At 42.6% G+C, this 27,711-nt stretch overlaps 1 protein-coding gene across 3 annotated transcripts in view; it reads left to right on the forward strand.

The window, feature by feature from the left end:
• Nucleotides 1-27,711, forward strand: part of pnpla7b (patatin-like phospholipase domain containing 7b) — a 395,228-nt gene that overhangs the window by 341,784 nt on the left and 25,733 nt on the right. For all 3 annotated transcript variants that reach the window (XM_041193028.1, XM_041193027.1, XM_041193030.1), the window contains 4 exons: nt 12,954-13,070; nt 16,127-16,275; nt 18,455-18,607; nt 20,804-20,920. In XM_041193028.1, the coding sequence (XP_041048962.1) occupies nt 12,954-13,070; nt 16,127-16,275; nt 18,455-18,607; nt 20,804-20,920 (536 nt within the window). The remainder of the gene's footprint in view (nt 1-12,953; nt 13,071-16,126; nt 16,276-18,454; nt 18,608-20,803; nt 20,921-27,711) is intronic.

The raw sequence follows: 27,711 nt of genomic DNA on the forward strand, positions 1-27,711 counted from the left end.
TCCTAACTAATATGGCTTCATGGTTGGTAAATGCAGAATACATGATGCAAGGGAATGTTATTACAATGACTGTCTGTCCCTCTCTCCTGCTTTACTCTAAAAAAAAATGGCCGAGTCCTGCAAGAACTGATAAATTGTATCCCAGATAGGGAATTGAGTGGCAGGCTCCCATGGGCATACAGCTGACAAACTTGTAATTATGTAATTTATCTCATTTGTGAATTATATTACAGCAGGGTTAAACACAATTGCAAGTTATTCCATTACTATACACTCTTTGGACTATAATTGCACCAAATTTAATCTTCCTAATCTTCCTTGTTGTTGACATTTTTCGAATGATCCCTGTCCATGTTCATGAAGGGTGAGGTCTGTGCAATGCCTGACCTCTCATGATCCCCCAGGCTTGAAAACTTTCCTTTCTCCCCCCACAAAACCATTTATCCCTTTTGTTACAGATGCTGGGAGTCCAGGAAGTCATTTGAAGATATCAAATGCTTTTCCAATCCAAGAGCTACTGTAATAAATTCTATAAGCCTTACCTTAATACAGGGCTTCTCAAACAGTGGGTCATGACCCCAAGACAGGATTTTGTGGTTGCGAGCTCAGGGGCAAGAATGGTGGCCATGGAGGTTGGACTGATTTCTGACAGCTGTGAGACCCCTTTAAATCTTAGCTTTTTATGTTGTTGGATGTGGCATAATGAACTGATCTCTGAGACCTAATTGCTATGGCAAAAAATAGCCTGTATAAAGGGTGGTGTTTGATTTTTCTGGAAAACCTACCTTTTCTTCAACTCCCCCCAGGCTTGACTCCTGTTACCAGCCAAAGTGATACCCCATCCTCCCCCCCCACTCCATTAACAGCTGAAGCTCCCCCAATCCTTGCACCTCCCCAACAAATGTCAAAATTTTCTGGTAGGTCGTGGAAGAGAATTCCATACACTAATGACCCTCTGAGAGAAAAAGACTGCTTACCTCTGTCTTAAATGGGAGACCCCTTGTGTTAAAACTATGTTCCCTAGTCCTAGACTCTCCCACAGGGAAAGCATCCTCTTAGCATCTGCCCTGTCAAGTCCCCTTCGATAAGGTCACACCTCATTCTTCTAAACTCCAATGGATACAGGCCCAGCCTGTCCAGCCTTTCCTCATAAGATTTGTTGATGTGACTTCTTTCAGAGGGCGTGTTGAAAGATGAACCAGTTATTATAAAACACCAAAATAGATCAGCATTCAAGAATAGGTGCAGTTTTTTTAAGGTGTTGTATGTGATGCCTGAAATAGTTCTAGTCATAGCGTGGGCAGACTGGTGCTTGGTCTAGCAAGATGATTTCACCAGTTTCAAGTAATTACATGCTGAATTTCATTTTTGTATCATTCATCTAAACCCCTTGAAAACAAAGACAACTTTTATAAAATCCACAAAGTGTGGCTGTGTGGATGTGGTCTGTGCAAGTGGTTTGTGTAACGTTTACACAAAGAGCCAAGTGTCATGGTTGGTAAATGCACTGAACTCCACTGGGCAGCATATCACCAGGTTTGATTCTCAGCCAGTTCTGAACTAACTGATCTCAGCTAGTCTGCAGTTGGGCCACTGCGCTGGGCGTTGCCGGGTGTGGGGAGGGAGAGCCATCAGTTACTGTCTGTGCTCCTGACAGCAAACCAGTAATATCTGCTAGAAAGAGCATGTGGAGCACCAAGTGAAGACTGTGTCATTCCCCAATATATTATGAATTTTCAGTCAATACTTTTAAAAACAGGACACAAACAAGTTATTAAAATGGCTGCTGTAAATCATGTGACCTTTGGCATTTGAGCTGCAGAGGGTCTCAAGCAAATACCTAATTAAACATAGACATTCACAGCCATCTGGGAAATGCACACAACCCTTTGTTTAAGGATGGGCCAATACAAAAGACCCTTGCAGATTGATATTCAATGCCCTTCCCTGAAACTAATTAAAAAGGATATCATCAGAATAAATAGGCCATTCTGAAACAAAGACACTGTCTCAAACCACCTGAGGTGTTAACCCGCAACACAGGTGGGTTCAACATGAACACCACCCCCTTATTTGAGAAGAACTTTGAACTTGTGAAAGTCACATGGTGAGATAGTCTTTTTTCTGTCTGTTTTTAAAATCAGCAAAAACTATTTGTAGGCAGTTCCCCAGAAAGCTATCGAACTAGGTTCAGTGGTCAGAAAGTCAGACCACAAACTAGCTGCAAGTCACCAGGCAGCCAGGGTAATTAACCTTGAAGCGAGAGATTCCAACAGAGAGAAGGATTCCCCCAATATGTTCCAACTTCAAGTTTACCTGAGAATCAACCTCCAAGAAAGTTGACTACAAGAAACCTCACAAACTGCTTTGAACTTTTCATTGTACAAGATCCTCACTTCAACTTTAACTCATCAAAATCATTCAAAAGATCTCAGGCTTGCCTCATGGGAAACTGGAGACAGTAAATCAGAGATTGAGATAATTATAAGCTGTAGATGAACATTACTTTCACCTGTATGTAACCTTTGAATGTGAGAGTGTGTGTGAGGTGCCGTGTTTAAATTGAGGGTAAGTGTGTGAGAATAAATAACCCTCTTTAGTTTAAAACTATCAAAAGCTTGCTGCTGAAGTTATTTAATTAACATGCATACTTCAAGGGGTACAAAAACATACACCGCCTTTCATCACAAAACATACTGATCAGAGGCAGTAAGGGAACACATATAATCTATCCATGACAACTGGATCAAACCCAAATATGATGGCTGCATAGCTGAATATCCTGCATATTTGCACTGCCTCAGTTCATAAGACCATAAGCCATAGGAGCAGAAATTAGGCCATTCGGCCCATCGAGTCTGCTCCACCATTCAATCATGGCTGATAAGTTTCTCAACCCCGTTCTCCTGCTTTCTCCCCGTAACCTTTGATCCCCTTACCAATCAAGAACCTATCTATCTCGGTCTTAAATACACTCAATGACCTGGCCTCCACTGCCTTCTGTGGCAATGAATTCCATAGATTCACCACTCTCTGGCTAAAGAAGTTTCTCCTCATCTCCGTTCTAAAAGCATACCTGGGATCATTCTTGTGAACCTCCTCCGGACCCTCTCCAGGGCCAGCACATCATTTCTGAGATACAGGGCCCAAAATTGCTCGCAATATTCTACATGTGGCCTGACCAGAGCCTTATAAAACCTCAGCAGCACATCCCTGCTTTTATCTTCTAGTCCTCTCGAAATAAATGCCAACATTGCATTTGCCTTCCTAACTACCGACTCAACCTGCAGGTTAACCTTAACAGAATTCTGGACTAGGACTCCCAAGTCCCTTTGCACTTCAGATTTCTGAATTCTCTCCCCATTTAGAAAATTGTCTATGCCTTTATTCTTCCTACCAAAGTGCATGACCTCACACTTCCCCACATTGTATTCCATCTGCCACTTCTTTGCCCATTCTCCTAACCTGTCCAAATCCTTCTACAGCCTCCCTGCCTCCTCAATACTACCTGTCCCTCCACCTATCTTTGTATCATCTGCAAACTTAGCCAGAATGCCCTCAGTTCCTTCATCTGGATCATTAATGTATAAAGTGAAAAGTTGTGGTCCCAACACTGACCCCTGCGGAACTCCACTAGTCACCGGCTGCCATTCTGAGAAGGGCCCCCTTTTCCCCACTCTCTGCCTCCTGCCAGACAGCCAATCTTCTATCCATGCTAGTACCTTGCCTCTAACACCATGGTCTCTTATCTTACTGAGCAGCCTCCTGTGCGGCACCTTGTCAAAGGCCTTCTGAAAGTCCAAGTAGATAACATCCATTGGCTCTCCTTTGTCTAACCTACTCATTACCTCCTCAAAGAATTCTAACAGATTTGTCAGGCATGACCTCCCCTTGATGAAACCATGCTGACTTTGCCCTATTTTACCATGCACTTCCAAGTATTCTGAAATCTCATCCTTAATAATGGACTCTAAAATCTTACCAATGACCGAGGTCAGGCTAATCGGCCTGTAATTTCCTGGCTTTTACCTCTCTCCCTTCTTAAACAGGGGGTTACGTTAGCGATTTTCCAGTCCTCTGGGACCCTCCCTAACTCGAGTGATTCCTGAAAGATCACCACTAACGCCTCCACTATCTCTTCAGCAATCTCCTTCAGAACTCTGGGGTGTAATCCATCTGGTCCAGGTGATTTATCCACCTTCAAACCTTTCAGTTTTCCTAGCGCCTTCTCTTTGGTAATGGCCACCATACTCACCTCCGCCGCCCCCCGACTCTCTTGAACTTTGGGGATGTTACTCGTGTCTTCCACTGTGAAGACTGATGCAATGTACCTATTCAGTTCCTCCGCCATTTCTTTGCTCCCCACTACTACTTCTCCAGCGTCATTTTCCAGCGGCCCAATGTCTACTTTTGCCTCTCTCTTACCCTTTATATGTCTAAAAAAAACTCTTGCAATCTTCTTTTATATTACTGGCTAGTTTACCCTCATATTTAATCTTCTCCCTCCTTATTTCTTTTTTAATTGTCCTCTGATGGTCTTTGTAGGCTTCCCAATCCCCTGGTTTCCCACTGCTCTTTGCCGCATTGTATGCTTTCTCTTTAGCTTTTATGCTGTCCCTGACTTCCCTTGTCAGCCATGGTTGCCTCGTCCTCCCTTTAGTATGCTGCTTCTTCCTAGGGATGAATTTTTGCTGTATCTCCCAAATTATTCCCAGAACCTCCTGCCATTGCTGTTCCACTGTCTTTCCTGCTAGGCTCATCTCCCAGTTATTTCTGGCCAGCTCCTCCCTCATGCCTCTGTAGTTGCCTTTATTCAACTGTAATACCGTTACATCTGATTTCAGCTTTTTCCTTTCAAATTACAGGGTAAATTCTATTATATTCTGGTTTCATGTGGGAGAATAACTTGAATCGCCGTCTTCCCTTGGAAAAAATAATAGCCTGGCACTTTGAGAGAAAAAGAGGAAAAAGAATTTGAATGAAAAAAAATCTACTTTTATAAAAAAATTCTGGCCTCATATCTCCTTATGTGGCTTAGTGTCCAGATTTGTTTGATAATGCTCCTGTACAGCATCTTGGGATGTTTTATTGCATTAATGGCACTATACAAATGCAAGTTGTTGAATTATAACCCAGGTTGCCATATTTCCTGCCAATGTCTCATCTGTAAAACATGGGGTTTTGAAGGATTCTCAATAACTTCATGGTTATATGACACTGTAATAAAGCAAGTCTTTTTCTTTAATCAGAGTGCAGCCAAAAAAAGGAAGCCTTCACTATATTTTAAAGACTGAGTGCCTTGGTAGTGACTGTTTACAACAAATCAAAGCCATAACGTGGCTTTAACTTGCCATGCTGGTTTTAATTTACTTTTTCTTTGTGATTTTGGTTTTCTGTCAGTGAAGCCAAGCAATAGATTGCTCTCCTCGTTACAAATCTTGCAGCCAACCCAAATTATTTCCAGCACCTGTGTGGAAGCAAACCTGACCTGAGAGGGAAACTTAGTAGAAAAAGTCTGAGAAAGCTCTTTGCCATCCAGTATTTTTTTTAAATGTTCTGATATGGTGTGTTTTTCAGATCATTGTGGCTATCCCACTGTGGATCCATTGTGGTTCTCATGCTGTTCAACAACCCTTATCATGCCCTCCACCTCCAGTGAGCCTATTTGGAGACCCCTCTGGCCTGCAATTTCAATTCCACTCCTCCTCCTCTTTCTTTCCCATTTCTGAATTGTCAAGGTAGTCAATCCAATGAAGTTTGGCATCTCAAGCATTCTCTCTGAGTTTGAGAAAACGTGCAAACCCATTCAAGTAGACATTCCTGCGAGAAATGCCCCTCACCTCCTTAGTTCTAGCCCCTGTTAGCTCTCAAACCAATGAAGACATTGCTTCTTTTGGTAAAATCGAACAAGATATCACCCAAACGGGAGCAAAACCACTGGAACACTACCCCTTTAAGGGTTTGATACCATGTTTGTTTGGTGGCCTGGTGAATTCCTGTTGCAAGCCCCTTGCTTCAACAATGATACCCTAGCTCCTTCTCACATTGGAGTGGATGTGGTGAATTTTGAAAAAGAGAAAAGGCTGCATTTGTATAGCACCTTTCGTACCATCAGATGTCTCAAAGTGCTTTTCAGCCGATGAAGTACTTTATAAGTGCAGTCACTGTTGTAATGTAGGAAACATGGCAACCATTTTGCACACAGCGAGCTCACACAAACAGCAATGTGATAATCACCAGCTAATCTATTTTTGTGATTTTGATTGGGGATAAATATTGGCCAGCATGCTGTGAAGAATTCCCCTGCTGTTCCTCAGAATAATATCATGGGATCTTTCACATCCACCTGAGAGGGCAGAGTCTTGGTTTAACATCTCATCTGAAAGACGATACATCCGACAGTGTAGCCTCAGTGCCTCACTGACTGTCAGCCTGGAGTGGGAAATACTAGAGTAGGAATTCAACCCACAGCCTTTTGACTGAAGTGAGAGTGCCACTTATTGAGCTACAACCTTTTGCAGACAAATAGAACTTTGTCTCGTCAGATGGCTGGAGAGAAAGGCTATACCCTCTATTTCACAGGGACTCTCTTGGAATTAGGAACATTTTTTCTTATGGCAGTCAGACACAGCTCTTCCTAAGAAGCATTTCTCTATCCAAGTGTAACTCCTTCTCCATTCCAAAGTCATAGGGAAATATTGTTTATGTTCAGACAACCATTGGTTCTATTGCTAATACTGGGTTTTCATTTTAGAGTGCACCAGAAGGTCTTTTAAGCTTTTTCAGTCTAAAGAAATTCAAGATGCTGCAGTTAATACATCCAGCGACTGGCTTGTATGCATAAAATGCAATGACAATTATTTTCAAATCAGGATTCGAGAGTCTCTCAAAGTACTTGGAGAGGGAGTAAATTGCTACTCCTCAGTCGTAATCTTCTTCAGACAAGCATATCCTTTCCTTATATCTGGGTGATTGGCTCCCATAAACTTAATCTTGTGTTAGTGACAGACCAGCAAATTCTGAGTATAGGTTAGTTCCTGAGTTTACTTTGAAGGTTAGTCCCCAGGTATACTCTGCAAGTTAGTCCCCAGGTATACTCTGCAGGTTAGTCCTTGGTATACTCTGCAGGTTAGTCTTCCCATCATATTTCCTCATATCCAGGATTCTTTCTCAGAATCAGAGAGTATAAAAAATAGAAAGAAAATACACACATGCTGGATATCTGAACTGCAAATAGTAAAGGATGGAAAGACATATCGGGGATGAAATTGGACATGGGTTAGGATGCATGCAGAAATAATTGCATTGATTGCCTGTGAGATGCTATACCTATATCCAGCCCTATTCAATTCAATAGAACAAGGTATAGTGTGTCTAATAATGGATGCAAAATGTGATTCCACTTGTTTTGCTTCCCCACCCATTTCCATTTATCACCCTCAACAGGGCTGTCAGCATCTGGATGCTTAAAGGCTGGTTAACATTTTGGATGTAAACTCTTCATCAGAATATTCAAAAGATTGTTACACACCAGAAATGTTTCTCTTTACAGAAGCTGACAGGCTGCCTTTGTATTTCTAACATTTTCCATTTTTACTTTAATAATTAATAGCTGCATACTTATTATCTTGTGGATGTTGAATGTGTGGAGAACAAGGCAGGCTGTACCTAATATAGAAAATAAGAACATTGCAAGGCCCAGAGTGAGAAGACAACGTTCCAACCAACCCATCCATTCTAGCCAGACAACATGTATGTGATCGAATAATCATGGGCTCCTCTTCCACACCCCACCACCTGTTGAACCCCTACTTTAGGAATCCCTAATAACCTTCCTTGGAAAAAGAATCAAACAGTGTTCTTCATGCCTTTAAAAACCCTCAATCCCTTCTCAACAGGCATGTATCCTCCTCCCTTTTAAGGATGACACCTGACTCTGACCCAGCTGATTTTCTGAGAATCTGTTCCATATTCCCACCATCCAGTGGGAAGAATAGATTTTTTTAAATCTCTCATTTAAATCTTGTGAATTTTCAACTTCTGCAATGAGCTCATTGTCCAATTTACTTTCAACCTTAGCCAATACAACATTTTTTAAAAATTCCATTAAAACATTACCTTTATAGCACTTGCTGCTTAGGGTACTTTGCACTGTTTGGTAATCCTTCAAAGGAAAGGCTGTTGCATTCATTCGGAAACCATTCTGTATGATGTTTCTTTGACCCTCTTTTGTGATGCAGCATTTCAAGTACCCCAGTAATTGTTTTTTCTGGCAGATGTTTGTTGGTAGAAAGGTGAAATGAATGCCCAAGACACACAATAATGACATCTGGTCCTCCTTTTCCTTATGCCTGAATGAGTTCAATTTGTTCCTGTCTTTTGCTTTGAATGTGAGGAAGGAAATGGACTGAAAGCTACTGCTTTCATCCAACCCTTTGAAAATGCTGAAGAACTTTTGAATCATGTAAATGGTTACCATTTTGCAGGTAACCTGGTACTTTACTCAATCACTGAACACAGAAGGGGCACATGACCCCAAGCTACTGATTGCCTGCCATTTTAATTCTCCACCTTGCTCTCATACTGACTTCTCTGTCCCCGGCTGGCCTCCTGCACTGTTCCAATAAAGCTCAATGCTATCTCGAGGAGCAGCACTTCATCTTTTGATTAGGGATTTTCCAGACCTCTGATTCCTAAAGTAGGGGTTCAACAGATGGTGGTGTGGGAGATGAGCCCATGATTATTTGATCACATTCAGACTTCTGGACTCAACATTTGAGTTCAACAATTCCAGACCATAATCTCTGCCCCCATTTTGTTTTCGTTTTCATGTTTTAGTCTTAAACTTGTTTTTCACCAGTTCTTGTTTATGGATGGCAGCTGTTCATTATTCTGTCATTCGCATTTTGCCAAGACACACTTTTTGTTTCTTTATTTGTTCCCTTTTGCTCTGCTCAACCAACTGTTTTGTCATTTAATGTCCCCTGTCTCTCACCCTATCACAGGACTTAACTTTTGTTCTTTTTCACACCCTCTGCCATTTCATCTGTTTACATTCCAGTTCTGATGCAAAGTCCTCACTATGAAACACTAACTCTGTTTCTGCTTCCACAGATGCTGCCTGACCTGCTGGGATTTCGAGCAGCTTCCTGTTGTTATTTTAATGCAGTTCTTTCTCTCAAACTCCACCCCACACCCTCTCCCACATCTTTTCAAACTTGCTTCTTGTGTCAATGTGAGGTGCCAATCTGAGGTGACTCACTCACCAGGAGTAGTTTTCATGTTTCTCTGTGCTCAAATTTCCCATGAAATGTTCAGTCATAGTGAATAGAGGGGAGTGGGAAATAAACTAATCACAGCAAATGCACTCTATAGAACAACTCTTGGTTGGCGCCAAGCCCAAAATGTGTGTCTCAACAGCTTTAGATGCTGTTATTATACAGGGTACCATGGAGCAACACTGCAAGGATGTATTTTTTATAACTTATTGTATTAAAAGTAACTCCTGAGATACACCTTTATGGCAAGAAATTCCAAATTGTAGGCTTCTCTTTAAAATATTTCATAGAGATATGGGCTCATGAACATTGTGCAAATATATAATAGATATGAACCAGTTAGCAATGAGTGCTAGTTATTATTAGTGTTGCTTATTTTATGTCTTTCTTTCATTCATTCATGGGCATCGCTGGCAAGGCCAGCATTTATTACCCATCCTTAATTGCCCCTGAGAAGGTGGTGGTGAGCTGTCTTCTTGAACCACTGAAGTCCAAGTGATGTAGGTACACCCAATGTGCTGTTAGGGAGGGAGTTCCAGGATTTTGACCCAACAACAGTGATGGAACAACAATATATTTCCAAGTCAGGATGGTGAGTGGTTTGGAGGGCAACTTCCAGGTGGTGGTGTTCCCATGTGTCTCCTGCCCTTGTCCTTCTAGATGGTAGCAGTCATGGGCTTGGAAGGAGCTGACTGAGGAGCCTCAGTGAGCTCCTTGTTTAAAGTATACATACATTTCCCTTCAGTACAACAATGTTAACTATGAGTAATGAAGTAATTGTAGTGGCCAAGGATGCTTACTAGATGAGGAGTCTCCAGCAAAGATATAGCTTAACTTAGGGCTATATAATGTAAAAAGAGACATATCTAAGCTTTTTGTCTTGCACTCATCAGGGCACCTTGCAAGAATACCAATATAAGGGGAAAACACTTTATACTGCATGTGAAGAGAGTGCTGATTGGGTGGCAAATGGCATTGTCATGGAGAATGCACCAGTGATGGTGACTGACAGTTAACTGCCAAGCATTGTTTGAAATATAAAACAGGCAGCTTGACCCTGATTGGTCAAGGCACTGCCCTAAGGAATGAGTCAGTGAATGGCTGTCACTTTTTTTGTTTAGCTGAACCAAGCATAATGTGTGTACATGTTCTTTCTGTCTGCAAGTTCCTGTGCATTAATATATGAAGCTACATATACACACAGATGCACCACACTTCAAGCCCACCTTAGATGTGATTCCACGATTGGACAGCATTTGCTAAATAATCCTCAGTGTGCTAAGAATCACGCTGACAGCCAATTTAAGATTGTCAGTTGGGAATTATATATTGTTGTTTTCCCCTTAAATTGATATTCTTGTGAATTGTCCTGATGAGTGCGAGATGAAAAGCTTTGACATTTCTCTTTTTCTCATCAATACTCAAGTTCTGTACTACCAAATGACTAATTATATAATGATTTGAACAAGAAGATTGCAGCAAGCCCATCCCTATCTGATTGATCGGCCTCATTCTTGTTTGCACGCTTTATGGCTTTATCAACTAGTCTTGATGTCTTGTACAGTTTCATTTCTCTATATTCCCAGATATTTTTGCTCTTACTTCATTTAGTTTATTACCTTCCAAGGAATAAGTGCCTTCCTTATTTCATCAGCCAAAATGAACCACCCTATACATCGTTATATTGAAGTTCATTTGCCATTTAACTTCATCAGCATGTTTATACTAATAATGAGTATTGAAGATGCCAAACTAATTTGCAATCAACATGTAAGCCATAATTACATTTCACAAGCAAATCAGACTAATCAACAAGTGCCTGCAGTCTCTACGGTGCAGTTAGAATAAAGTGACTGTTGGGAAGAGATACAAGTGCAGAACTTACTGGCCTTGAACTGAATTTCTGCACTAATGTTTGTTGGACATTTTGTTACTTAATCATTTCTCTGGGGAAATGCATAAACATAGACTGGCTTTAGCAGCAGTGTGTACAGCTCCCTGTGGCGTGCACAGTTTGTCAGGAACTTGCATTTCATTCTCATGTTAAAGCCAAATAGGGATAAATTGTGTTTCTTCTCACTCATCATTGACACAGGATGACACTTTGACATAAGAAACTGCAATTCAGGATTATATTGCTCCAGTATCTGCCTATTAGAGTCAGTCTTAAGTTTTGTTTGCAGCCTTCTCCTTTCTTCTGACATTGACTCCTTGCTGAGGTTCCATGGCTCACAGCCCTTTGATATTTAACTTTCCTGGCTCACATGCAGGCCCAGGCAGTGAGTGTCAGCAACTGTTCTTACAAAGGGTGTACCACCAGCTGAGCTGGTCCTGTACTTGCCAATATTCACATGCTTCCGTGCACTTGCTGGGCAGTGTCGCAATCACAAGTGGGAATTTGAGCCGTTCTTTTCCCCTACCTCCACAGTATAGTTTGACTTGTTGCTGTTTTTAAGGGCATTAGACCTAAACCAGCAGCCTGCCCCAGATTACAACTCGGCATGAGACACTGTGGCCTTGCAATGAAGGTTCCCATTCTGCATGGATTCCTGAGCAAAATGTGACAGACCAGTCGTTAAATTGTGTGAAATAGAACAGGATCTATAGACCAGGTAATACTTGGAAGAAGGTTAACATTTCAATTAAGACCTTTCATTACATTGAAAGGCTTGTATTTATACCATGCCTTTTGTAACCTCAGTATCACTTGAAGCTTTCTATGTCAAATCAAGTAATTTTTGAAGTGGAGTTGCTGCTGTAATGGAAGTTTGGCAGCCAACTTGTGCACAGCAAAGTCCCATAAACAGCATTGAGATAATGAACAGATAATTTGCTTGTTTTCATTGTGTTAGTTCAGGGATAAATGATGGCCAGGATACCAAGGAGAATTCTCCTCTCCTTCGAAGAGTGTCATGGGACCTTTTATGTCATTTGAGAGGGTAGACAAATCTTGGTTTATTGCCTTTAATGAAAGATTGTATCTCTCTTGTTTCGCTTTGCATTCTGGGTCTAGATGGGGTTTCTTTAGGGTTTGCCTGTTACCATAAGAATGCAACCGTAGACAGTTATTCGTAAAAAACATTCTTGTTTATTTACAGATCTACATACATCTCAGTATTCTCCATGAGGTTGTACTTCTGCTTCCCACCAGATCTGTTACTTAATCATGTGACATTGTATCATAGCTATATAAATAGTTCCATCTGTGTCAGGTGCTCCTGATGTTAATCCTTTACTCTACATCTCTACCCCAAAGTCTTTATCCCAACAATATACATCGTCCTACATCCCTCACCACAGCACTGGAGTATCAGCCAGGGTTATGCACTCAGATTTCTAGATTAGGGCTTGAACCAGTTTTGAATCACACCTAAATTTGTATCTTTTCCTACCCTCTATGTATTTCCAAGATTTTCTATTTTTGATTCAGAATTCCAGCCTTTCTGTCCAATTGTGAAGTCCTCACTTCTATTTTTTTAAGTGTGTTACGTAAATTAACATTGTAGAAGTGGCTCCCCTAAAGGATGGAATTAGCATAGTTACTGAATGCAGCTACACTGGTTCTACCTATAATGGCACAGTCCCTACAATAGGTGAGATCCTACTTTAATGCATTGCGCCTCTTGACATAAAAGTGTGTTATTGATTATTATGAGTGTTTTATACTCATTACAGGTTCTTTGTGGCGATACTGTCGAGCCAGCATGTCATTGTCGAGTTATCTACCTCCTCTTTGTGATCCAAAGGATGGTCACCTGCTCATGGATGGAGGATATATCAACAACCTGCCAGGTAGGTTATAGGTTTGAGCACGTTTCAAAAAGAGAGAGAATTGCATTTATATGTCACCCTTCACATCAGCGCTTTACAGCCAATGAAGTATTTATAGGAGTGCAAGTGAATCCCCAGTTAATGTCCATCACTTAAAATATGGTTAAACATTCAATTACTGTACAATTAACATATTCTCCCCCAGTAGTTGCTTGCTGCAACTTGCCCATCGAATACTGCACCTTACCTAGATAGCCATTCTTCATATATAGCCTGAGGGTGAGTGACAGCAGTTGTTTAACTTGATGGTGGGAATGGGGAGGAGCAACTGGCACATCCCAGCCTAATCCTGCCCTCACCTGATATTCACACTGTCCAGCAGAATTCACTGAGTAATGATCCAGAGCAGAACTGTTTTTCTTCCCTCTCTCTAGTGCAGAAAAAGGACCAAAATGTAATCAGCTTATTTTATTTATTAGTAGCAATCAGGCAACCTGCTCAGTAGATCCGTTAACCATCCCTGGGTATGTCCTGTCTCACCGGCAGGACAGACTCAGCGGAGATGGTGTTACAGTGGTGTAAAGTCGGGAGCAAGTTGCCCTGGGAGCCCTCAACATCAACTCCAGACCCCATAAAATCGCATGGCATCAGGTCAAACATGGGCAAAGAAACCTCCTGCTGATTACCAGGTACTCCCCTCCCTCAGCTGATGAATCACTGCTCCTCCATTTTGAACACCACTTGGAGGAAACACTGAGGGTGGCAAGGGTGCAGAATGTACTCCGGGTGGGTGACTTCAATTTCCATCACCAAGGGTGGCTCGGTAGCACTACCGACCAAGCTGCTCGAGTCCTAAAAGACATAGCTGCTAGACTCAGTCTGTGGCAGGGAGTCAACAAGAGGGGAAAACATACTTGACCTCATCCTCACCAACCTGCCTGCTGCAGGTGCATCTGTCCATGACAGTATCAGTAGGAGTAACCAGCGCACAGTTGTTGTGGAGACGAAGTCCTGTCTTCATACTGAGGATACCCTCCATCATGTGCGGCACTACCACCATGCTAAATGGGATAGGTTTCTAACAGATCTATCAACTCAAAACTGGGCATCCATGAGGTGCTGTGGGCCATCAGCAGCAGCAGGATTGTACTCGAACACAATCAGTAACCTCATGGCCCTGCATATTTCTCACTCTACCATTACCATCAAGCCAGGGGATCAACCCTGGTTCAATGAAGAGTGCAGGAGAGCATGCCAGGAGCAGCACCAGGCATACATAAAAGTGAGGTGTCAACCTGGCAAAGCTATAACACAAGACTACTTGTGTACCAAACTTCATAAGCAGCAAGTGATAGATGGGGATAAGCGACCACACAACCAACAGATCAGATCTAAGCTCTGCAGACCTGCCACATCCAGTTGTGAATGGAGGTGGACAATTAAACAACTCACTGGAGGAGGAGGCTTCACAAATATCCCCATCTCAATGATGGGGGAGCCCAGCACATCAGTACAAAAGATAAGGCTGAAGCATTTGCTACAATCTTCAGCCAGTAATGCTGACTGGATGATTCATCTCAGCCTCCTCCGGAGGTCTCCAGCATCACAGGTGCTAGTCTTCAGCCAATTCGATTCACTCTACATGATATCAAGAAACAGCTGAAGGCACTGGATACTGCAAAGGCTATGGGCCTTGACAATATTCCGGCAATAGCATTGAAGACTTGTGCTCCAGAACTTGCTGCACCTCTAGCCAAGCTGTTCCAGTACAACTACAACACTGGCATCTACCCGCCCATATGGAAAATTGCCCAGGTATGTCCTGTACATAAAAAGCAGGACAAATCCAACCCAGCCAATTACCACCCCATCAATCTACTCTCCATCATCAGTAAAGTAATGGAAGGAGTCATCAACAGTGCTATCAAGTGACACTCATCAAATTCTGGGGGTTACCATTGACCAGAAACTAAACTGGACTAGCCATATAAATACAGTGGCTCCAAGAGCAGGCAAGAGGCTAGGAATCCTGTGGCAAGTAACTCACCACCTGACTTCCCAAAGCCTATCCACCATCTATGAGGCACAAATCAGGAGTGTGATGTAATAGGCCCCACTTGCCTGGATGAGTGCAGCTCCCCCAACACTCGAATCTTGACGCTGTCCAGGACAAAGCGGCCTGCTTGATTGGCACCACATCCACAAACATTCACTGCCTCCACCACCAACGCACAGTAGTGTGTACCATCTACAAGATGCATTGCAGGAATTCACCAAGGCTCCTTAGACAGCACCTTCCAAATCCATGACCACTACCATCTTGAAGGACAAGGGCAGCAGATATATTAGAACACTACCACCTGGAAGTTCCCCTCCAAGTCGCTCACCATCCTGACTTGGAAATATATCAGTGTCCTTTCACTGTCGCTCGGCCAAAACCCTGGAACTCCCTTCTTAACAGCACTGCGGTTGTATCTACACCACATGGACTGCAGCGGTTCAAGAAGACAGCTCACCATCATCTTCTCAGGGCAACTAGGGATGGGCAATAAATGCTGGCCCAGCCAGTGAAGCCCATATCCCGTCAATGAATAAAAATAAAGTTTATAGCATATGCCCCCAGTTCCTAAATTTAAGCAACTCACTCTGGAATATAAATCGTAGAGTGCAGAAGGAGACCGTTCAGCTCTTCAGGCTATCCAATTATTGCCCTTAACTTTCTCTGCTCCAAGGAGAACAATCCCAGCTTTTCTTGTCCCTGCAAAGACACTCCAAAGGGACCAAACATCAGTACCTGAAGTGGATTTCACCTCAGCGCTGTTATTGTGATCATCATATGTTGATGTGACATTGACATCTTTTAGATGTGGAGTAGGGACCAGACTGCAAACTGTAACTGGCTCTTCTCCTAACTCATCTTTCCACAAAGAGGTGGTAGTTTTGTCCAATTCGAGAGGTTGGAATGTCTGATTGCTTCCTGCAGGGCTGAGCCCCGCTCACTCCGTCTGGTGGCCAGTTATCCAAGGTTGAGAGGTTTTGTCTCCACCCAAGCTCACTTATCTTTCTTTTCTTCCCAGCTGATGTCGCCCGGTCTCTGGGTGCAAAGGTCGTGATAGCAATTGATGTTGGCAGCCAGGATGAAACAGATCTGACTAATTATGGGGACTCACTATCTGGCTGGTGGTTGCTGTGGAAACGCTTTAATCCTTGGGCAGCAAAAGTGAAGGTAAATAACAAAACAAAATATATGTAGGACCATTGCCAGCCTTGTGTGTGAAGTGGGTGGGGGTGCAAGGGAGGTGTATGGGGGGTGGCTTGTAATTAGCATGGCAAACAAGAACAAATGAGCAATGATATCTGCAACAGCAACAACTAATGTTTATAAAAACACCTTTAATGTACTGTATTAAAACATCCTGAGGCCTTTCACAGGAGCATTATCAAGCAAAATTTGACACTAAACTGCATAAAGCAAGATGAGGGCGGATGGCCAAAAGGTCAGGTTTTGAGGAGCGCCTTGAAGGAAGAGAAGTAGCGAGGCAAAGAGATTTGGAGAGGGCATACCAGAGGGTAGGGCTTAGGCACAGACACTGATGGTGGAGCAATTAAAATCGGGGATGCTTAAGAAGCTAGAATTGGAAGAGCATAGATGTCTTAGAGGGCTATGGAGCTGGAGAGATTGGGAAGGGCCAAGGCCATGGAGGGATTTGAAAACAAGGATGAGAATTTTAAAATCCTACATAACCAGGATCCAGTGTAGGTTAACAAGCAGTGGTGATGGGTGAATGGGACATTTTAAGTTTTAGTTGACAGGCAATATGATCAGTGCAGGCTTAGAGGGCCGATGGGGCTGTTCCTGTGCTGTACTTTCCTTTGTTCTTGACACTAACAGCCGAGTTTTGGATGCCCTCAACGTTATGAAGTGTAGAATATGAGAAGCTGGCCAGGAGGGGGTTGGAGTAGTCAAGTCTAGAGTTAACACAGGCATGGATAAGGATTTCAGCAGCCAACGTAATTCTACAGAACTCTGCCTTTCTCTACCTGCTGTGTTTGATGAACTTAATGCAGTCATATAATCAGTAACCTTTCATTTTTAACTCGGTCCTGAGAGGAGCCTTCCACACTATTAAAGCAGAAGGAAATGATAAGCAGTAAAGGGCAAGGCCTCTGTGACTCAACAGGGAACAAATATATTCAGTTGAATTCGTGATGGTTAAATCTAGCCTCTACAGCTAACGACCGACCTCCAGTGCCTTGGACTGTAACATGTTGCAAATCAAAACTTTATACATGGAGGTTACAATACAGGAACAGGCCATTTGGCCCAACCAATCCAAATTGGTATTTACCCACCACATAAACAAATGGATCGAATCAGATTTACCCACCCTGTTTCCTATTCCTTCAAACCCCTTTTCATTCATCCATCTATCCGATCAGATCTTGGATGTTGGCAGATTTTATGCCTCAGCCACTAACTCTGGAAATCAATACAAATGTCATACAATTATCAATAACAACTTGTATTTTTGTGGAGGGAATTTAAAAGGAGAGTATTTAGGAATTTTTAACTGGAGGAAATTTGAAAACAAAGATAATTTTAAAATTGAGGCATTGCTAGACTGAGAACCTGTGTAAGTCAAGTGAGCAAGGTGGTAATGGGTGCCTGAGGTTTGAGTCAGGGTACCGGCAGCAAAGTTTTGGATGAGCTCATGTTTACGAAGGGTGGAAGGCTGGCCAGGAGAGCATTGGAATATTTATGACTGGAGGTATCAAGGGCCTGACAAGATTTTCAGCTGCAGAAAGGCAGAGGTGTAAGTGGGTGGTCTTTGTGATGAAGAGAATATGGGCCTAAAGTCAGGGTCAAATAGGATGCCAAGATTGTGACCAATATGGTACAACCTGAGGCAATGGTCAATGAGGTGAACAGTTCGATGGTGGGGACCAAAGACGATGACTTTGCTCTTCCCAATATTTAATTGGAGGAAATTTCTGCTCGACCAATTCTGGATATCAGACAAGCAGCATGACAAATCAGAGGCAGTGGCAAAATGTCTCTCCACCTGAAGTTTCTCCTGCCCTCCATTCTAAATCCCCTGCATTTAATCTTGTAGTTATGTCAGTTTGGAAGCGTGCTTCTGTCTACAACAAAAGCAAAACATTGCAGAAGCTGACAGCCTGAAGTTAAAACAGAAAGTGCTGGAGGCTGTCAGCATCTGCGGAGAAAGGGACTTTGACCAGCTGAGCATTGCTAGCATTTTCTGTTCTTTTTCTACCTGCTTCCTTTCGTAACTTTAAACAATAACTATTGTCATAATGCCGCAATGAGCATCGCCTGCTCTAGTATCACTTAACTTCCCTCATTCACATACACTGTGATGTATGATATTCCATTGTTGTTGCAGGTTTTAGGCATGGCAGAGATCCAAACTCGCCTTGCTTACGTTTGCTGTGTGCGGCAGCTGGAGGTGGTGAAGAACAGCGATTATTGCGAGTACATTCGCCCACCCATTGATCGCTATGGAACGCTGGAGTTTGGCAAATTTAATGAAATTGCAGTAAGTAGAGTTCTGCTCTCATTCGATTTTGTCTGAATCTTTGAGTAAGCTCTAAGAGGGTTAACATTGCTCTTTGGGGAACTGCAACTGTTAGTTAATTACCTGTCAAAAAACCTGCAGCTGGGGAGAGAACGAACAAAAAGGGAGAAACCTACTTGGCCTCATTTTCACCATTTGCAAATGCACCTGTCCATGACAGTATTGGTAGGAGTTCCCCACCCAGATTACTTGTGGAGCTGAAGTCCCACGTTTAGACTGAGGATGCCTTCCATTGTGTTGCGTGACGCTACTACCATGCTAAACGTAATAGGTTAAGAATATTTCTCGCAGCTCAAAGCACCATGAGATGCTGTGGGCTATTGGCATCAGCAGAATTTTATTCCACGAAAATCTGTAACTTCATGGCCTGGCAGTTTTCTCACTGTTATTAACTTCGAATCAGGAAACCAACTGTGGTTCAGTTAAGAGTGTCGAAGACCATGCCAAGAGCAGCACCAGGCATACCTGAAAATGTGTTGATAACCTGGTGAAACTACAACACAGGACTCCATGTATGCTAGACAGCAGAGACATGAGTGCAAAAGACAGGACTGAAACATTTTCAGCCATCTTCAGCCAGAAATATAGATTAGATTATCCCTCTTCCCGAGGTCCCCAGTATCTCAGGTCCCAGTTTTCAGCCATTTTGATTCACTCCACATGATATCAAGAAAGAACTGAAGGCTTTAGGTACAGCAAAGCATGGGCCCAACAACATCTCAGCAGTGATGTTGAGGACTTGTGCTCCAGAACTAGCCACTCCGGTAACCAAGCTGTACCAGTACAGTTACGACACCGCCATCTACCTGAAAAAGTGGAAACTTGCCCAAAAACGTCATGTCTGCAAAAGGCAGGACATATCGAATCCAACCAATTTACTGCCCTATCAGCATACTCTCAATCTGATGGAAATGATGGACTTATCATTGACTGTGGTGTCAAGAGGCAAGTCACTCAGCAATAATCTGCTCACTGGAGAGTTCTGCCAGGATCACTCTGCTCCAGATCTCATTACAGCCTTGGTCCAAACATGGACAGAAGAGCTAAATTCTAATGATTCGATGAAAATGACTGCTCTTGACGTCAAGGTAGCATTTGACTATGTATGGCATCAAAGAACCCTAGCAAAATTGAAGTCAGTGGGAATCTTGGAAAAAACTCCACTGTTTGGAGTCATACTTAGCACATAGGAACATGGTAATGGTTGTTGGGGGCCAGATATCTCAGTTGCAAGACATCGCTGTAGAAGTTCCTCAGGATGGTGTCCTAGGCCTAACCATCTTCAGATGCTTTATCAATAACTTTCCCTCCATCATAAGGTCCGAAGTTGGGAACTTCTCTAATGACTTCATAGTTTTCAATCCTATTCGCAAGTGCTCAGATACAGCAAAAGCAGTTCATACCAACTTGCAGCAAGACCTGGACAACATTCAGGCCTGGGCTGATAAGTGGCAAGCAACAGCATGCAAGTGCCAGACAAATACCACCTCTAATAAGAGTGAGTTTAACCAACTCTGCTTGACCTTCAATGGCATTACCATTGTTAAATCTCCATCATCCAACTGCCAGGAGATCACCATTGACCAGAAACAACATATATACTGTGGCTACAAGAGCAGGTCAGAAGTGGGAATTCTGCAGCGAGTAACTCACCTCCTAACTCCCAGAGCCTACCCACCATCTACAAGGCATAAGACAGAAGTGTGATGAAATACACTCCATTTGCCTGACACTCCAGTGCAGTACTGAGCACAGTTGGAGGTGTCATCTTTCGGATGAGACATTAAACCAAGCCCGACTTGCCTCTCGGGGAAAGACGTAGCTGATCTCATTGAAATATTTTGAAGAACAGCAGGGAGTTCTCCCTCGTGTCTTGGCCAATGTTTATCCCTTAATCAAAAAAACAGATTTTCTGGTCATTATTACATTGCTGTTTGTGGGAGCTTGCTATGCAAAAATTAGCTGCCACATTTCTAAATTTTCTTAGCAGTGACTCCACTTCATAAGTACAACATTGATTGTAAATCACTTGAGACTTCCTGACGTTATGAAAGATGCAATAACAGTGCAGGTCTTTCTAGAAATGCGTGCCAGTGCTATGTTTGCGTTGGTTCATAGCTTTGCTTGAATAACCTTTTACCTGTGGTTCCTACACAGGAAGTGGGCTACCAGCATGGGAAGACACTATTTGAGCTGTGGAGTAGGAGTGGAGTCATCGACAATATTCTGAAAGACAGGCCAATAGACAACGTCGCCAAGACACGGCCCTCTGATGTAAGTTTGACTTTCAATAGCACTGGAGTCTAGAATGGTATCTGCAACATACCTGAACTCTTCTGAGCATTGTAGCAAGTCAATGCTTGATGATGCCACCCATTGTAAAGGAATCGCATTAATTTGTTTAGAATATTTCCTTGTCTTTTAAAGATCATTTTCATTTTTGGACAGACTATTCTTTCCATGAGATTGGAATGCACTGCTTCCTCAGGAGAGCAGTGATGCTGTGCGTAAAATGTGACATATTCTGTGTTGCTATTATGCTGTGCTATCTTTACGATTAACACTGAGTAAACTGCACACTAACCCCTTCCCTTGTTCTCCTTTGTTTAACATTGTCCACTTAACTCAAATATCCTTAGAAACAACTCTAAATCCTCTTTATGGGCCACAGTTATATGTTTCCTTTTTCCATTTCATATCAATAAATATTGTTTTTTAATTATCGACATTTTTTCACAAATTGATTGTACACATTCCAAGCATTCTCCCATCATTACTCAATTTACCTCATCTGCTGCTACTCTTTAAAGCTTGTGGCTCTTGTCTCATTGCCTTAGTTTCACAATGAAAAATTGTCAAACCAAGAGAGCTTCGTTCAGGGTCTTAGCTTGTATATGCAAGATCCTGTCAATGTTCTATATATGGTGTTGCAGCTTTTTCATGACTCTGATATCCTTTCTGTAGTGCGGGGTGCTTGAAACTGCACAAATAATTTAACCACGGTAATTCTTAGTTACAGGCTTCAGAGAGAGTGAGTTTAAACAGAATTGTTCGTTTTGCATTTGACTGCCGAATCCTTTTTGAATTTAAGTAGTCGGATAGTCCAAATTTAAAAAGCCCTGGTTTTTTTTTCTGTTATGAAGCAAAATGGCTATCCTGTTGTGGGCAGTTAGAAAATCTACTGAAAAGAGACTGAAATTTCAGATAAGCTCTTTTAGGTACCAGTCAGTTTGATATTCCTTAAAGAAAAGAGAAACATGTACATGGAGTAATGAGTTATTTATAGAGAATTGGTTTAGATCTTCAAATTGTGATATTTTTAAGTTATTTTCTCTACTCCGAGTTAGTTGGAAGGGTATTTACTGTAAATATTGACCTATGTTATGGTGCTGTTTCTTATGTGCTTGTTCACATTATAAAATAAATTCATTTGAAGTTTAAACTTAAAACCAGATCTGCTGTGATACTTTGTCACATTCAAATATCAGAATGAAATACAATGAAGGCAGAACCAAGCCCAATGCTAAAAGGTGTTACCAACTGGGTTTACACATTACCCAAAGCTCATCGAGATCTCATGGCAAGGAAAGACACTCTCTCAATGGGATGGGGAGGTGGAACTAACCCTTAAGATTGATCTAAAAGATTGGAAATAATCTTTAACAACGGTGTCGAGGAAATCATAACACGTCAGAGGAGAACTGTAGGATGTTTCTTGACGGATCAACTTAGTTGGGTCAAAAAGACCCTTAGACTAGACCTATACTCCCTAAGGTTTAGAAGAATTAAATGTGATCTCATTGAAAAATATAAGATCCGTAAAGAGGCTTGATAGGGTTGATGCTGGGAGGATGTTTCACCTTGCTGTGGAGTCTAGAATTAGAAGTCACAGTCTCGATTAGTGGTTGGCCAATAAGAACTGAGATGAAGAGAAATGTTGCCACTCAAAGGGTTGTGAATCTTTGGAATTCTTTGCCCTGGAGGCTGCGGTTGCTTGGTCATTGAGCATATTCAAGTCAGAGATGGATAGATTTTTGAATACTAAAGGAATTGAAGGAGACAGCGATAGCCCGGAAGGTGGAGTTGATTTAAATAAAAGTGCAACCATGATATTATTGCATGGCAGAGCAGGCTCAACATGGCAAATTGTCTACTCATGCTCCTGTTTCTTACATTGTTAAATGATCTTCCTCGTTCATATTTATCTTGTGATCCTGTAATGTTTTTCTTTACTATAGTTAGAAACAGAACTAGTCCACTGTTATTTGGTTTATCTATTTCCCTCTTTTCAAACAGGACCCCTCCATTCACCTTCCTGCAGTCTTTTGGTACGCTTCTGGTTCTGAAAGTTTTTGGAAAACTCGATGCATCTGCAGGTTCATTCCTGATCCCTCTCACTTTAACCCAGTGTTTCATTAAGCCTTTCAATACCTTTTGTTTACTTTTGAAAAATTCATTCACGGGAAGTGGGGTGATGCTGTCTAGGCCAGCATTTATTGTGTCACGACTGGGATGGGAGGAGTGCACGAATTGTCATGTCCCACTACTCTACAGGCCGTAGGATTCATTTAACTCTTTACTTTTCTCAACAAAATAGCCAATTGTGTACCTATACCTCTAATACCCAGAAGAAGAGACTCTGACCAAGCTTCTTTCAAAAACTCAGAACGATTGATTTATTTTAAAACAAAACTTCTTTTAATAAGTTGCAAATACTGGTTAACACACAATTGTAATTGGGAAGTATAACTATTTATCTCTTTCTAAAGAATTCCCCCAGCACACACACTCACACAGGCAAACAAAGGACAAACAGATAGAGTCTCTGCAGAGATGAGATAGGTATGCCTCCTATCTCCTTCCCAGGGGGAAAACTATCAGTGGATAGTTTTCCCCCTGATTCCCACTGACTCCAGTTTTGCTGGGGCTCCTTGATGCCACATTCAAATCAAATGCTGCCTTGATGTCAAGGGCAGTCACTCTCACCTCAGCTCTGGAGTTCAGCTCGTTTGTCCATGATTGAACCCAGGCTGTAATGAGATCAGGAGCTGAGTCTCCCAGGCAGAACCCAAACTGAACGTCAGTGAGCAGACTATTAAGCAAGTACTGCTTAATAGCACTGTTGATGATCTGTTCCATCACTATTGATGGAGAATAGACTGGTAATTGGCTGGGTTGGATTTGTCCTGCTTTTTGTGTACAGGACACTCCTGGGAAATTTTCCACATTGCCGGGTAAATGTCAATGTAGTAGCTGCACTGAACAGTTTGGCTAGGGGCACGGCAAGTTCTGGAGCGCAAGTCTTCAGTACTATTGCTGGAATATCATCAGGGCCCATAGCCTTTGCAGTATCCAGTGCCTTCAGCTGTTTCATGATCTCATGTGGAGTGAATCGAATTGGCTGACGACTGGCATCAGTGATGCTGGGCACCTTCAGAGGAGGTATCTATTAGTTGTTCCTATCTACTATAGGAATCCTATCTAGTAGCTATTCCTTCACACTCTGTCCTTCTGTAGCCCCCCCTTCACCCTCTATTTGTGTGTACCATGGCTTGTGGAACACTACCCAGCTTTGTGTGTGTTCCTTGGTTTGGGAACACTGTCCAGCTCTCTATGTACACCATGGTTTGTGGATGTGTCTTGATTTTTGTGTGCTGTCCTATATATGGGTGCCACGTTTAAGGCTAAGTAGAAAAGCACAGAGCCATCATTAGAGAATGGGGGCTCTTTAGAGGTCAACACATTGCTGGTGTTGCAACTCTTCTGCTGCTGGAGCCAGTGACTTCAGGTTAGGAATATTTTACTGTGTTGGGCCATTTCTCCTGACTCCAATCATTAATAAACCACCACAAATTATTTCAGAATGTCATTACATTGAAGGCTTGTGCAGTAACCAGGGTCACAGGTCTTGACCTTATTACAGCCTTGGTTCAAACATAGAGAAAAGAGCTGAACTCCAGATGTGAGGTGAGAGTGACTGCCCTTGACACCTTGGCTGCATTTGATCGAGTGTGGCATCAAGGAGTCCTAACAAACCTGGAGTCAATGAGAAGCAGATGGAAACCTCTCTGCTGGTTCGAGTCATACCGAGAAACAGGAAGATGGTTGTGGTTGTTGGAAGCTGGAATCATCTCAGTTCCAGGACATCACTGCAGGAGTTCCTCAGGGTAGTGTCATAAGGCCCAGCCATCTTCAGCTGCTTCATCAACGATCTTCCTTCCATCATAAGGTCAGAAGTGGGGATGTTCGCTGATGATTGCACAGTATCCAGCACCATTCGCAACTCCTCAGATATTGAAGCAGTCCATGTCCAAATTCAGCAAGACCTGGAAAATATCTGGCTTGGGATGCTAAGTGGCAAGTAACATTCATGCCACACTAGTGCCAGGCAAAGACCGTCTCCAACAAGAGAGAATCTAATCATCACCCCTTAAGATTCAATAGCATTAGCTTTGTTGAATCCCCCACTATCAACATCCTGGGAGTTACCATTGACCAGAAACTGAACTGGACTAGTCATATAAATACTGTGGCTACACAAGCAGGTTGGAGGCTAGGAACCCTGTGGCGAGTAATTCACCTCCTAACCTCCCAAAGCCTGTCCACCATCTACAAGGTGCAAGTCAGGAGTTTGGTGGAATACTCTCCACTTGCCTGGATGAGTGCAGCTCCAACAACACTCAAGAAGCTTGACACAATCCAGGACAAAACAGCACCCCATCCACAAACATTCACTCCCTTCACCACTGATGCACAGTGGCAGCTGTGTGTACCATCTACAAGATGCACTGCAACAACTCACCAAGACTGTTCAGGCAGCACCTTCCAAACCCATGACCGCTACCATGTTGGAGGACAAGGGCAGCAGATACATGTGAACACCACCACCTGGAAGTTCCCCTCCAAGTCACTCACCACCCTGACTTATCGCCGTTCCTTCGCTGTCATTGGGTTAAAATCCTGAACCTCCTTCCCTAACTGCACTGTGAGTGTACCCACACCACATGGACTGCAGCAGTTCAGGAAGGCAGCTCACCAGGACCTTCTCAAGGGCAATTAGGTATGGGCAATAAATGCTGGCCTAGTCGGCGATGCCCACATCCCATCTACAAAACTAAAAAATAGCCACAATTCACACCAGTGCGCACTCTGTGATGAAAGCTGCTTTCTTGGTATTCATCCTCAGTCTTTTCTTTGTGACCTTTTCTGCTCCTTTACACAGCATTAACTAATTGAAATGCCATCCACTAACTTGCTTTAAGTGGCTCATTACTAACAGGCATGTTAAGGTTTCACAGTCATTCCTTCTCATCACAGCCTCGATTCCCTTTTTTCCTTCTAAGTGCCCAGTTTTTCTCCATTCCTATAAAGCTGTGATGGATGCAGTCTGCTTTTGTGTTCTGCCAGGTTATTGCCGAGATGATGACCATCGCACTTTCCAGCCAATGAAGTACCGTTGAAGTTTAGTCACTGTTGTAATGTCAGATTAGTAATTCAAATGCACATTGGTTTTCAGAAACTTTCTGATCCTTTTGAAAAGCTCACATAGGCTTGGTTGCTGACTGATCATCTCCAATTGCTGTTCTTAGAGTTCCCAGTTGTGTTTGAGGAAACAAAGAAATGGACCATTCTAATCACTAGAGACACTAGATTTAAGCTGGTGAGCAGTTGGTGCAATATAACTATTGGGGGTGATTCCGATTATTTTTGAAACATTGTCGTGTGAGACCACAGACAGGACTTTAGATGGGATATCCTTCTTAGAATGTTTCACTTTTCTCCTCCTTTCACCCCCACCCTACATTTATAAGCAAAATTAACTGCTACAAACTCTTTAGTTTTAAACCTAGTGTCAGACCATGTGTCTCATTTAATGTCTTTTCACTGAGATGGTAGGGCTAGATGGGAATAGTGAGTGTAATGTGATGAATAGAGGTAAATTGGGCTTTTTCTTCTCCGTTGACCTAGTAGATAGGGATAAACTATTTCACCTAGTAGCAGGGTTGGTAATCAGAGGACACCATTTTAAGGTAATTGGCAAAAAAAGAACAGAGAGAGTTGGGGATCCCAACAACCTTTCATTCGGACACTGATGTAGTCAAGCAGGTGCCAGTGCTTGGACCGTGGAAGTTGCCACAAGGTCTTGTGCTTGTCTCTCTGATAAAACAATAAGCTTCCCACAAGAGTGAAGATAACCTACAGGATGGATGATAAATTATTCAACCTTCGTTGCCTCCACTCCAAAACCAAGTTCACTCCAACCTCAGTCATCGGGCTTCAGTCCGTCGACGATGCTTGTGATTGTGCTCAATCAAAAACGAAACTCCAAATCATTGAACCGTACAAGAAGATGGGGGACCTTACTTTAAACACCTGGAAAACTAAGGTTCTCTTCCAACCCGCACCCTCAGCAACTCATCATTCCCCATCAGTCAAGACTCTGGAAAACATGCACTACTTTTCATATCTTGGGACTCTCCTCTCAATGAAGGGAGACTGTTATAAATGTGAGGTTTTATAAGATTGTAATATTTTGGGATTGTGTTTTAATATAGAGTAAAATGGGGAAATGAAGGGGGTCATGTGACCTGTTCTGAATTCTGCTGACAGCAAACCTGAGTGGTTTGATGGTTAAAGGGGGGGCTAAGTTGTTTTACCAGGAGAAGGTGCAAGGTTCATGCCTGTAAACAATGGTGAAAAAAGCTGTGATGACGGTGGCAGACTGTTAGTCTCCAAGTCCCAGGAAGGTGTTAAGAATGTCAGGTTGTATATGGTTGTACTTTAAACCAGCTATTTAATTCCGAGATAGAATAGAATTTGGATCTAAGGGTTAGCTACTTGGATGCAAGACCCATGTGATTTACATTGCCATGGAGTTGGGATTTGAGAGGGGAAGGGTGCGTAGGAAGCCATCGTAGGATCAAATTACAAGGGTCTCCTCAAAGATATCCCTAAACTTTACAGACAGGTCCATCTGCCAGGATCCGGGTAAGAACAGAGAATGGAGGCAGCAAGCCTCTATGGTTCACCGTGCAAAAATGCAGGTGGAAGCTCATGCTTGAATT

This window comes from Carcharodon carcharias, chromosome 8, assembly GCF_017639515.1.
Source record: "Carcharodon carcharias isolate sCarCar2 chromosome 8, sCarCar2.pri, whole genome shotgun sequence".
Taxonomy (NCBI): Eukaryota; Metazoa; Chordata; class Chondrichthyes; order Lamniformes; family Lamnidae; genus Carcharodon; species Carcharodon carcharias.